This window comes from Anser brachyrhynchus (genome assembly GCF_964034855.1).
Source record: "Anser brachyrhynchus genome assembly, chromosome: 26".
NCBI classification, from domain to species: domain Eukaryota; kingdom Metazoa; phylum Chordata; class Aves; order Anseriformes; family Anatidae; genus Anser; species Anser brachyrhynchus.
In genome coordinates, this window is record NC_137719.1 from 4652458 (window position 1) to 4663545 (window position 11088).

General features: G+C 50.1%; 1 protein-coding gene across 1 annotated transcript; it reads left to right on the forward strand.

Annotated features, from left to right (window-relative positions):
• The first annotated feature begins 2136 nt into the window (after window positions 1–2136).
• Window positions 2137–6569, forward strand: NKX3-1 (NK3 homeobox 1). Its single transcript, XM_080568720.1, has 2 exons — window positions 2137–2516; window positions 4182–6569. The coding sequence occupies exons 1-2, from the start codon at window positions 2249–2251 to the stop codon at window positions 4583–4585; spliced, it is 672 nt and encodes a 223-aa protein (XP_080424846.1). The 5' UTR covers window positions 2137–2248; the 3' UTR covers window positions 4586–6569.
• Window positions 6570–11088: the final 4519 nt, after the last annotated feature.

Below are 11088 nucleotides of genomic sequence, written 5' to 3' on the forward strand. Positions count from 1 at the left end.
AAGATGATTCAAAGGGAAAAAAAATGTCAGTGCTGAACCTAGAGGTGCCCTGAATCCATTGGCACCGAGTGCTTTGCTGGGTCGAAGGGCTCTATGTACATTTACATATACATCTCCCTGTACATATATTTAAGCTTAAGAATGGGACTCACGAGGTCTGAAGACATCATTTATGGCCTTTCATCTATTGAGAGGGGCTTCCCAAAAGCCCAGGGTCAGGAGATATTTAAAACCCCGGTGTCTGTGGGATCCCTCTGCCTCCTGCCTGCCAGGGTGAGCTTGCGGTGCACACCATTGCTTTAAATCCCTCCTGTTTTCTGCCCAAATTAGAAATTCTCCACTGCACCAACCACTGAAAAAGGAGGCAGATCTCTCCCAAACTCAGCCACACTCTCGAATCAGCCAAAATTTCACTCGAGACCAGCGGCAAATTCGGCCCAGTGCAAGAAATTGCCAAGGACAGGCGTTCCCATGCTACTTGCCAGCAACGCCGCATCCCCAAAACCCCTCTTTTGGACCCAATGGCTCAGTTCTCACCAGCTGCAGCTTATTCTGTAGCCAGCAATAAAAAGGAAAAGAGGCTCGAGAAAAAGAAATCTGTGCCACGAGGCTGCCCAGGACAGACGGAGGTGCTGAGCGCACGGAGAGCACCGAGTGTCAGTCATGGCAAAGCAAAGGTGCAACAGCCCCAATTCGACTTTGCAGGAAAATGCAATGGGTACGACTGAAATAAAAGGATTTTCTGGAAGGAAGGAGACCGCCCGACTTCTGGGCAGCTCACAAATTTTGTTCACGTAGTTGGGCAAGAGCCCAAAACAGTTGCAAATACCTGAAAAAATGCATTTTCTGACTCTCTTCGCAAATCTGCTGAGTTACGGGTTTTTGTTGTGTTCTGTTTTGTTTTAATTCGTTGTTCTGGAAAATTTTGTTCTGTTCTTTCTTTTTTATTATTATTTATTTATTTATTTTTGGCATCAGCATCACTCCGTGGCTCCTGGTCCACAGCCACCTGCACGGCTCCGCTGCGGCGGGGGCACGAGGACAACTGGAAACATCTCTGCTGCGGGGCAGTAACGCTGCTGGGCTCCGATTGCTTCATAAATCTTGCCAAATTGCCTCTCCCGGCTGATAAGAGCATAATGAGGCTGAAATATTGAAGCTGCTGAAGTTTTCTGAGCGTACAGCTGCCGTAACCAAACACCTGCCTATAAAGCCCCAGCGGAGTCCTTGGGGGATTTCAGGAAATCTGTAGTTTCCCTTTTTAAGGAAGGTTTTTTTTTTTGAGACACAAGCTCTGGAAAAACAAGTGCAAATAAAGGGAGCACTCAAAAAAATAATAATAATCAGTGATTAGGGAGCTCAGCCAAGTTTTTTCTTGGAAGCAGCAACGTTTTGTTCTTTGCTGGTGCCTTTGAAGGCAGGGTCTTGCAGGACAAGCGGGAAGGCACTGAGATTCCTTAAATAAATGCTGTCCCATTCCACAGCTGGCTGAGGAATTAGTCTGAGATTTAGGCTTCACATGAATCCTCTGCCCCTTTCTGTGCAATCATTTACTGCTGGATCCGCTCTCCCTGTCTGTTACCTCTCCACCTCCCAGCCCTTCTTAGAGCAGCTTTGTGGAGCTGTTGAAAATGTCTTTGCCATTTTTCCAACAACCTGAAAGCTCACCGAAGTGAAATGTTTCGAAGAAAGCTCTCAAAATATGGAGAAGAAAAGCTTTTTCCACTTTTTTTCCCCGAAAACAACATTCCTCCCCAGAGCTCTAGGGATGGCCCTGGACAAAAATCATGCCCAGAAGCTGGAGCAAGCAGAGCGTCGTCCTGCTGGGGCGGTGGGGAGGATGCAGGAGATGCTCTGCTGGGCTCTGCTCGCCCACAGCACCCAACCAAGGCTGTGCCAGTGCTGCCCCTCCTCACCCCCAAACCCCAAACTGGGATTGTTTCGATCCCATAAAGGATGAACTCACTTGGGCACCTTTCTCTTATCATTTCTAGGAGAAAGACCATGGGGTGACCTTCTGGCACGGGGGGAAGGTTTGGCAGATCGGTGGGGAAGGGCACCCGGGGGAGAGGCTCTGCACAAGACGAGGGAGCAGCAAAAAGCCCTGCGGGAGCCAAGACACCACCGAAGGGCGTAGACTCCTGCCTGATCTCCAATCAGGCCCCGGAGGCTTGGCCACCGGCCGGATAAATGAGGAGCCAGGAGGGTGGGAAGGCGGCGAGCCTGTGGGCAGCGGGAGGAGAAGGAGATGAGTGCTGGGGTGCTGCCCCTCGGGGGGCAGAAAGCCCCCGGCAGCCCCCAGAAGACCGTGCCCACCTCGTCCAGACCCCGGACGTCCTTCCTCATCCAGGACATCCTCTGGGACAGGGCTGAGCAGAGAACACGGGCAGAGCAGAGTGAGAGAAGAGGTTTTGGCAGCCCGGAGGATGGGGAGCAGGGGGCTGCCCCAGGGGACCCCCCCAGGAGCCCTCGTGCCCCAGGAGCCTCCCCAGCCCAGCCCCACGATGCGGACGCAGGTAAGGGGATGGGAAGATCCCGCTGAGCTCCGGGGCTGGGAATGGCTTCGGGATGCCCACCCTTGGGTCAGCCAAGGGGCTAGATCCCAACCTGGCTGCTTTGGAGCCAAAAAAATGTGCTTTAAATGCCAGAAGTGCAAGAGAAGCAGCAGCTGCTTGCAAAGCTTTCTCCAGGTGCTTCAAATAAGTCCAAGGACCGGAGCTACCTGTAACTCTGTTTAATAAAAAGCCCATTTCTGTGATAGCCTGGTCCTCAGTGCAGCTGTCCGCACGGTGCTGCTGCTGCCGCTGCACTCTCCGTTTGCTTTCCGGTGTGCTCAGCACCGGTTGCAGCGCTCTGCTCCTGCCTGCAGCATCGCACACCGCGTGCTTTAATAACACCCGTCCCGCTCCTCTAGAAACAGCGCTGCCAACACCTCCTTCTGGCACGCAACCACTAAATTTGCAGAAGCAGCAGAGCAAAAAATGGCACTCAGAAGCACCGTGGCTTTGACCAGTGCCTCCCGTGCAGCAGGAGCAGGAGCAGGGGCTCTGCCCTCCCATCCTGCAGCGCCTTGCACGAGCCAGGCTGGGCTGCGGCGTCCAAAAAACAACCGTGAACTCCCCAGTGCCTGGCTCTTGCTTTCTAAAGGAGACCTTGCCAGGGGAATTTTGGCTTTACGCGTTGATTCCATTAAAACAAACTCCGACATAAAGCAAGTTCTGAAACATCCACCCAGCCGGTTATTAAGAAAAATCATTAAAAGCCATAGCAAATCTCCCAGAACGCAGCTAGTGTAAATCAGCACAGCTCCAGGGATTTCGGCAGGGCTAGGATGATTTACACAAGCTGGGAGTTAAGCCCATTGTTTCCATCTCGAGCATTATGTTCGCTTCTTAAGAAAATATACTAAGAAATGACTAAAGGGAAAAAAAAAATTGGCCTGTTTCCACCGCAAGCTGGGTAATACACAGAGAAAGGAACTAAGTGCCTAAATAAATGGACTTGGGAAGCTTTCACAGCTACAGGTGATGCTTCCCAGGGAGGGGAAGTTTGCAGCTTGCCTTCTGATCTGGTTCGTTGCCCATAGAGAGCCTTCAGGCTGTGGGGTTTTAGTTAAAAAGAAGCAAAAGCTGAGCAAAGGAGGTGACTCGTTAGCTTGAGGATGGAAACTTCTTTTCCCTTTCGTGGGAAAGGGGACGTTTCCAAAAAGTGCCCAATGCCATAAAAATCCCAGTGCCATAACGCACGTAACCACAGTACCTCGAGCTTTTAGGCAGAGCTTCACCAGCAGTGAAAATTGTCCCTTTTCTGGGTTTGTGTTTCCTTGGATATTTGTGTATATGACTTAAGAGAGGGTGGTATTTGGGAGAAAACAACTCCCTTCTGTGACTTTAATTCAATAAAGTGGGGAGTTCGCTCCATTAGGGAGAGAGATCTCCAGGGTAATGTGAATATTTTAGTCTATAGAAAGGGATAGAAAATAAAAATAAAAATATAATAATAATAATAATAATAGTAATAGTAATAATAATAATAATAATAATAATAATAATAATAATAATAATAATAATAATAATAATAATAAAGCAAGGAAATAAGTGATTTGGGGTAATTAATAAGCAAGGAAGCAAACGATTTGGGCAAATTCCCAGCAGGTAACTCTCAGCCCTTTCCTCCTGCAGATGCCACGGCGGAGACCCCCCTGTGCGACTGCTTCTCCAAAAAAAAATCTCTGCCCCGCGCCCCACGAGCCTCCCCCCGGCCGGCGAAACGCTCGCGGGCGGCGTTCACCCACAGCCAGGTCCTGGAACTGGAGCGGAAATTCAGCCACCAGAGATACCTGTCGGCCCCGGAGCGAGCCCACCTGGCCCAAAACCTGCAGCTCACCGAGACCCAGGTGAAGATCTGGTTCCAGAACCGGAGGTACAAGACCAAGAGGAGGCTGGGGGGATCCGGCCTCGGCGGACTCGAGCCCGGGCGCAAAGCGGCCGAGCCGCCCGCGGCCCCGCTGCTGGCGCTGCACGCAGGTGCCCGCTACCTGCCCTGCCTCTACTACCTGCAGGGCTGGAGCCCTGCGGTGTGGTGAGCACGGCGGCAGGTTTTCATCTTCAGACGTTTTATTTTTCCCCACCCCCGTGCCGCGTTCTTATTGCTAATGGTGATTAGGAGAGGGAGAATCCCGAGCCTGTCCGCGGTGACGCTCGGCGTCCTCTAGTTGCAGCCCAAGCCTCTCTCGTTTCTATTATTTTTTAGCCAAACAAAATGCCAAAAAAAAAAAAATAATAATAATAATCCCCAAAGCTTTTAAAAGGGGTCAATCTGCAGCCATAAAATATTGTCTGCTTTTTGGGGGGCAGAAAGCAAGAGCTGCTCTGTCCCCGCAGCAAGAAATTGTCCCCGTGCATCCCTCCATGCTCACACACATTGATGGGGCAAAGAGCCAGCAGCTGCCCCCACGCTGCGCCGAGATGGCCTCAGCTCAGCTGCATGGGCCCCATCTGCTGCCATTGCTTGATTTTCATTTATTAGCTTTAAAAAAATAGCAAAAAAATATATATATATTGCATTTCTGCCACTGACACCACCATTTCTCACGGACCTCACAGCTGTATTTTTTTCTAAGACTTCCATGCGCTGTCAGGCAGCACCACTCGCGGTAATGCGTGGGGTTTTTGGGGAGAATCAAGTCCCTTTCTGCTGCAAGCAACCAAAACCTGAAGTGCCTGATGGCCACAGATCTGCTGCTGGGGCCACCCAATGCCACCGGTGCCTTAGCAGCCGTGGGAAGCCGTGCCAGGAACGCGGACAATAGTGCAATGACAGATGAGTTTTGCATATCCGGGTCTTGCTGCTGTTTGAACACTAACATATAAGCTATTTAAAATAGCAACCGCTCAAAGAGTTCAACTTTTCTTAGAAAAAAACAACAGAGCCCAGCGCTTGCCAGTGCCAAGGCAGCAGGAGGATGGTAACGCCTTTCTTGCAGAGTGGCAGAGGTGGTTTTTTTTTTGTGTGTGTTTGTGTTTTTGGTTTTTTTTCCATAATTGTGTTGTTTGGGTGCCTGTTCTTGACAAAAGAGAATTAAAAATCACAGTGGTCCAATCCCTCCTGCAGCAGGGGAATACAGAAAATTAGATAAGGGTAAGAAACTGCTGAGATCCATCCCCTTTAATAAGTTTATTCAGATCGATCTTTTGCTGTGCCGAGGGATCCAGAGCTTGCAAAGCTCATGCATGGACTTGGCAAGAGATGAAGCTGCTCAGGGGCAGGGGGATGAGGCAGGGAGAGGAGAATGTGCAAAATGAGCTCTTTGCGGTGGATATTCAGTTGCTAGTGCCATAAAAGCTGTTGGCCCCGACTGAAGGACAACCGCTCGCTTTCTTAATTATCCAAAAGTAACTCCTAATATCTTGAGATAAGGTTTTCTCCCAGCTCCTGCTCTCAGAGGCTGTTTTTCAAAAATCCCCTGGCTCTGTTGCAATGTGTCCAGCTCAGCCCTGCTGCTTATCCACTTTGCTCACCCATTTCTGGGAACAAAAGAGCCCTTATGGCCTCGAAACCAAGCCCCCCAAGCTCCTGGCATCCGAACACCGGGGGAGGACGTCCTGCTGAAATCCACCCTTGGGATGCTGCTGAAAGCAACGCGGAGACGTGATGTTTGCACTAAATGCACCGGGAGAAAATCTGCGGCCACCCCTGAGCTGATTTGCACCCAGAGAGGGAAAAGGATGGGGCTGACACCGCACCCAGAAGAGGATGGGGATGCTGTTTTGCTGGGAAGGACCAAACTGGGCCCATTTTTCTTCACAGCTGGGAAAATCGGAGAGAAACTCGACTTGTTGGACAGTTCTTTGGGAAAATGTTTGTAGCTACTTTGTTTTTTTCCATTCGTGGTTTATGACCAGTAAAGCATCCATTTGTTGCTGCAGCAGCCACCTGCTCATACTTAACTTTGCTGTTATAAAGACCAGTGCAAATAGTTGCTATTTTTGTACATATTTTTTGATACTATTTTATCCGACGTGCATTGTCCTTTGGAATAAAGAGCACAGAATCTTTATTAGGAACAAGCCGCCTCTGTCAGTTCCTTGCTCTGGGTTTGGATTTTCCTCTAATCCCTATTTCTGCCATGAAATCACCCCGGCTGTCCCACCTCACAAAAATGCCACTTGCACCAAAATCACCACTAGCAAATCCCTGCTCACCCCTATTTCTAGGTCTCCAGCACCAAACCCTGCTCCATCACTTGCCCAGCCAGATGCTATCACTGAGCATCCCCTAATCTCATTTACTGCCTTATGTCTTAAATCCGATAAGCACAAAGCAGGTGAACGTTTCCCCAAAGGAAGAGTTTATACAGCAAAAGCACTTTCTTTATCGCCCCAAATTACCTGCAATCCCACAATTTAAGCACAATCCCCTACAAACACTGCCCAAAGCACCGCTCCCAGCTTTGATTTCTGGCCCTGCCTTCAATCCCTTGGGTGCAAACCGGCAGCGTTTGGCTTAGCAGGACCCCAAAACCCAACAGTGATGCTGGGGAGCTGCTGGCATGCACGTTCCCCCTCAGGACCTCTTGTCACCACGCGGGGACAACCTGCAGTCCCGGGGCTGGATGTCAGCTCTCCTCCCTGCCCAAACCCTGCCACCAGCTTTTTCCCTTGCTGCCTCTGCCCTTATCCTCTGCAGTCCCCTGGTGCTTTCTTTACAGAGACTTGCTGTCGGTTTTTCTCCCTTTTTTTTTTTTTTTTCCAAGCACAAAGCAGCACAAAAAAAAAAGGGCTGTAACATTTTGATAACCGAATAATCCAAGAGTGTGAAGCACTCACCACAAGGGGAACGAGATGGCAGGCTGCCCCGGTGATAAATAGCCCCTCAATTAACTCAGAAAAGAAAAATCCCACCCAAACTATGGAGACACAGAGTTTTAATCAGACTTAACGAAGCAGAACTCCTGTTTATGCGCGACCAGAAACAGAAAGCATCATTTAACGTCTGCCGATTGGTGTCACGCTCCGCCACTAACATATCCATCAAGATTAAACGCTGACTGATGCTGACATAACATTTACACTTGTTTGTGCCAAATCATTTATTTAAGGCTAAAAAAAAAAAAAAGAGAGATAGAAAAATAGGGCTGCCTTCGGATAATGTAACTGTTGACTAACATTTGCATGCAATAAACCACACACTTGGCGAGAAGGCGTGGGAATGGGGCCAAGGAAAATCTTTGGCTTGACCTACGCAACATTTGGAAACCAGAGCAGTGGGAACGCGTTAGCTTCAGGGAGCTAAGGAGGAGACGCACCGTGCAAGGACACCCGAAGTGCCAGGCTGTGTAGGACCAGCGTTTCCCCCGGTTTTGGTGCCCAGGTGTCAGGAAGGTGCTTTGGAGGGAGGTGCCGAAATGCTCTCAGCAGCGAGCACCGCGATGGCTTTTGGGGAGTGCGGATGCTTCCCAAGGAGCGAGGCAAGCAAAGCCACAAAGCACAAGGATTTAGAGCTCTTCAAAACCCTCGAGGATTTTCAATATTTACTATTCTTATTCTGGATGCTCTCGCTGTCCACAGAAACACTTAAGCTCTCTCTAATCCAGCTCGAGCCTCGGCAGCAAGGGTGTCCTGCGGCAGGGAGTCCCGCAGCCCATTGCTAAGTGCTGCCCCGAGGCAGCTGCTCCGGGCCATGAGATTGCCACCGCCAAAACCCAGGGATGCTCTGGTCCAGCTGGCTTCACCGTCTGCTTGGACTGGCTGCCCTGGGAAAATAAGAACCGTTAATATCTGCAGCGGGAGCATTTTGGCCAAAGGGATGAGATTTCAGCCCGCCCAGAGGGATGCTGCCACGTGGGTCACGCATCTATGGGGTCCTGGATGAGTGATGGGTGTAGCGGAGGAGATTTTCACTGCTATAAGGAACCAAAGGGGAGGGAAAATGAAAAGGGGAAAAAAAAAGAAAATTTTTTTTTTTAAAATGCCCTTTGGAGATGTGGTGAAACGCAGCTTTACAGATTGGCTCGTGTGGCATTCCCATGGGAAATTCCTTCGTTGCCTTTCACTAAACTCCAAGGCACATTCCTGCTCTTTCTTTTATTATGGGCTGGGCACCCTTTATTAAGAACAGCTGAAGGCAGAGAGCAATCCAAGCAAACAGGAGTGGAAGCGCTCCTGAAGACATCTGCCTGCGGTAATTTACGGCAGCCTGCTTCCAGAAGAGAAAGTCAGGGGAGAAGTATTTGTACAGGAAAAGGAGCTGAGAACGAAGAGTAAATGGGCTGGGCTTGTGTCGGGAAGCTCTGGTTTTGGAAGAAAAGTGAAAGGAGAAAGGATTTCAGAGCCATGTAGCTTGTTCACGGAGCTCTAGGTTTGTTGCTTTATCCCCAAAAATGGCAAGTCCCAAAAGAGGACACCAGGTGTGTCACCTGTGGGCACCTCACTATGGCCCCACCGTGGATCCCAAACCTCAGCAATACCCAAAGACCCTCGGGGGCATCCGGACACTTACTTGCCCGCAGCCCAGCGTCCTTGCAAAAAAAACCAAAAGGCCCCTTCTGCTCACAAGTGGTGCACGATAACGCGCTATCAACAATAGAAAAAAACTGGTGCAAAGCCCTCATGTTCTCTGCTCCGTGCTAACAACAAGGAGGGGCGATAAGGAGCTGGGGGAGGATGCTCACACCCCTGCAGCGGCTGCTTTTGCCCAGTTCTTCCCCCACTTTCTCTCTTTCCAGCAGTGATTTAGGTTTCCAAGAACTGTCAACCACGCACTGGCTCCCCAGCAATTCCTGGCATTCAGAGCCTTTTGCAGCGACCGGACTTGCAAAAAAGCCAGTTTTATTTTAATTTTTTTTCAGCGTCCTGTCGCTCGAGGCTGTGCAACCCCCCCAGGGATGAGCAGAGCCCACGGATAAAAGCAGGGAAAGGGGCAGCTCTGCGCGGGTTCCCGCGGTACTTTTCCACGGGCAGGTGAACACAAAAGGGGTTCTCCTCGCGCCGCGGCGGAAAGCAGAGGGATTAGGGCAATCCCTCTGCAAACAGAGCTTGGGTGGGGGCAGCCAGGGCTCCTCGCCGCTCCCCTGAGAATAAATGGCCGGGCTAACCAGGAAAACGTGCCGGCCGAGCTCCGGCGAAGCAATTATTCACGTGGAGCCACGTTCTCATGGGGGGGACGGCAGCGCCCGGGTGCTGGGTCAGAGATTTGTGGGGTTTACACAGGGCAGAACAGCTCTCGGGTACACCCAGCCCAACTTCCCCTGCGGAAGGATGTCCGAAAGCTTTGCAAACACTGCCCCAAAGGCTGCGGTGCCTGGCGCGGGGCAAATGCCAGATTTTCTTCTCCGATGTGTTTTTTTCCCCACTGGGTCAGAGGCAAGCAGAGCGTGGGCTCCCTATATACCAGCCAGGTAATATTAATCCTGTTCCTAGACTCTGGTGGCAGATCAGTCTCTTGATGGTTTGGTGCTGAGTATTCTCATATGTAATAAAAATGATGTAACTGATGATGCAGGCATACAAAAGTGCCAGATTCAGCATGATTCAGGTTATTTCCCAACTCAATCCAACAGCCAGCCACTCATTGAGCTTAATTAAATGAGCAGCTGGTGAAGGTCACCACTTCCCAGAGCCAGAGCTGCAGCCTAAAACCACGGCCTCATCCCCATCAGGACAAGCAAAGTGGAAACTGAAGGTTTTGCATGCTAATTAATAGGCAAAATGAGAATTTTAGGGCAAGATCCTGCAGCAAGAGACAGGGAGCCTTCGTGGCACCTCTGCAAGATCCAGCTCAACCTGAGGCATGGTCCAGCAAATGAAGCACCTGGCGTCATCTAATCCAGGGCCTGGAGCTCGTGAGCTTCAGAAGAAGGGCGAAGGAACTTGATTTGTTTGTGACACCCACACCTACGCACTCGCCACCCAGATTTTGGGATCAGACCCCAGCCACCTCTGGCATTACTCAGCAAATGAACCGAGTTTCATCCCTCCCTGCCGAGCAGCTTTTCGCTGGGTGCCAAGGGCGCACCAAACCTCTACACCCAATATTTGCGTGGGTGAAAGGAGGAATTGCTGCAGTATTTGTCTACAGAAGATGCTCATCTCCACCGAGCAGCCCTGCAGGCGCTGATGGCTGCACACTTCTGCTTGCTGGAAATCCCATAGGGACTTATTTTTTGAGTGAACACCATAAAAAATAAATAAATAAAATTAAGGCAATTAATGTGCTTGGAGGATCCATTTACCCAGTGGTCACATAGAGGCCATGCTGGTTAGTGCAAACCAACATCTTTTGGAGAGTTTATTTTTTTCCAAGCAATAATAAATAGATTTTGCTGGCCCAAATTTTGCAATATTCAGGTCTGGAGTTTTCCTTTCCTCCGTGGGTGCCCACACAGCAATGCTCAACAGCTTTACACCTGCTGAGCCCGGCGGAAAACACTTACCTGCTCTCCAAACGGATCCCCTGGCTCTGAAAGGAGTTTAATCTCGTGGATAAATACAAATGTTTTTATTCCCTTTGTGGACAGAATAAGATAGAAGGTGAAGGTGTGGCCGGAAAACCTTTCACTCCGTGCGCTGCATCTTGTCATCCAAGGTA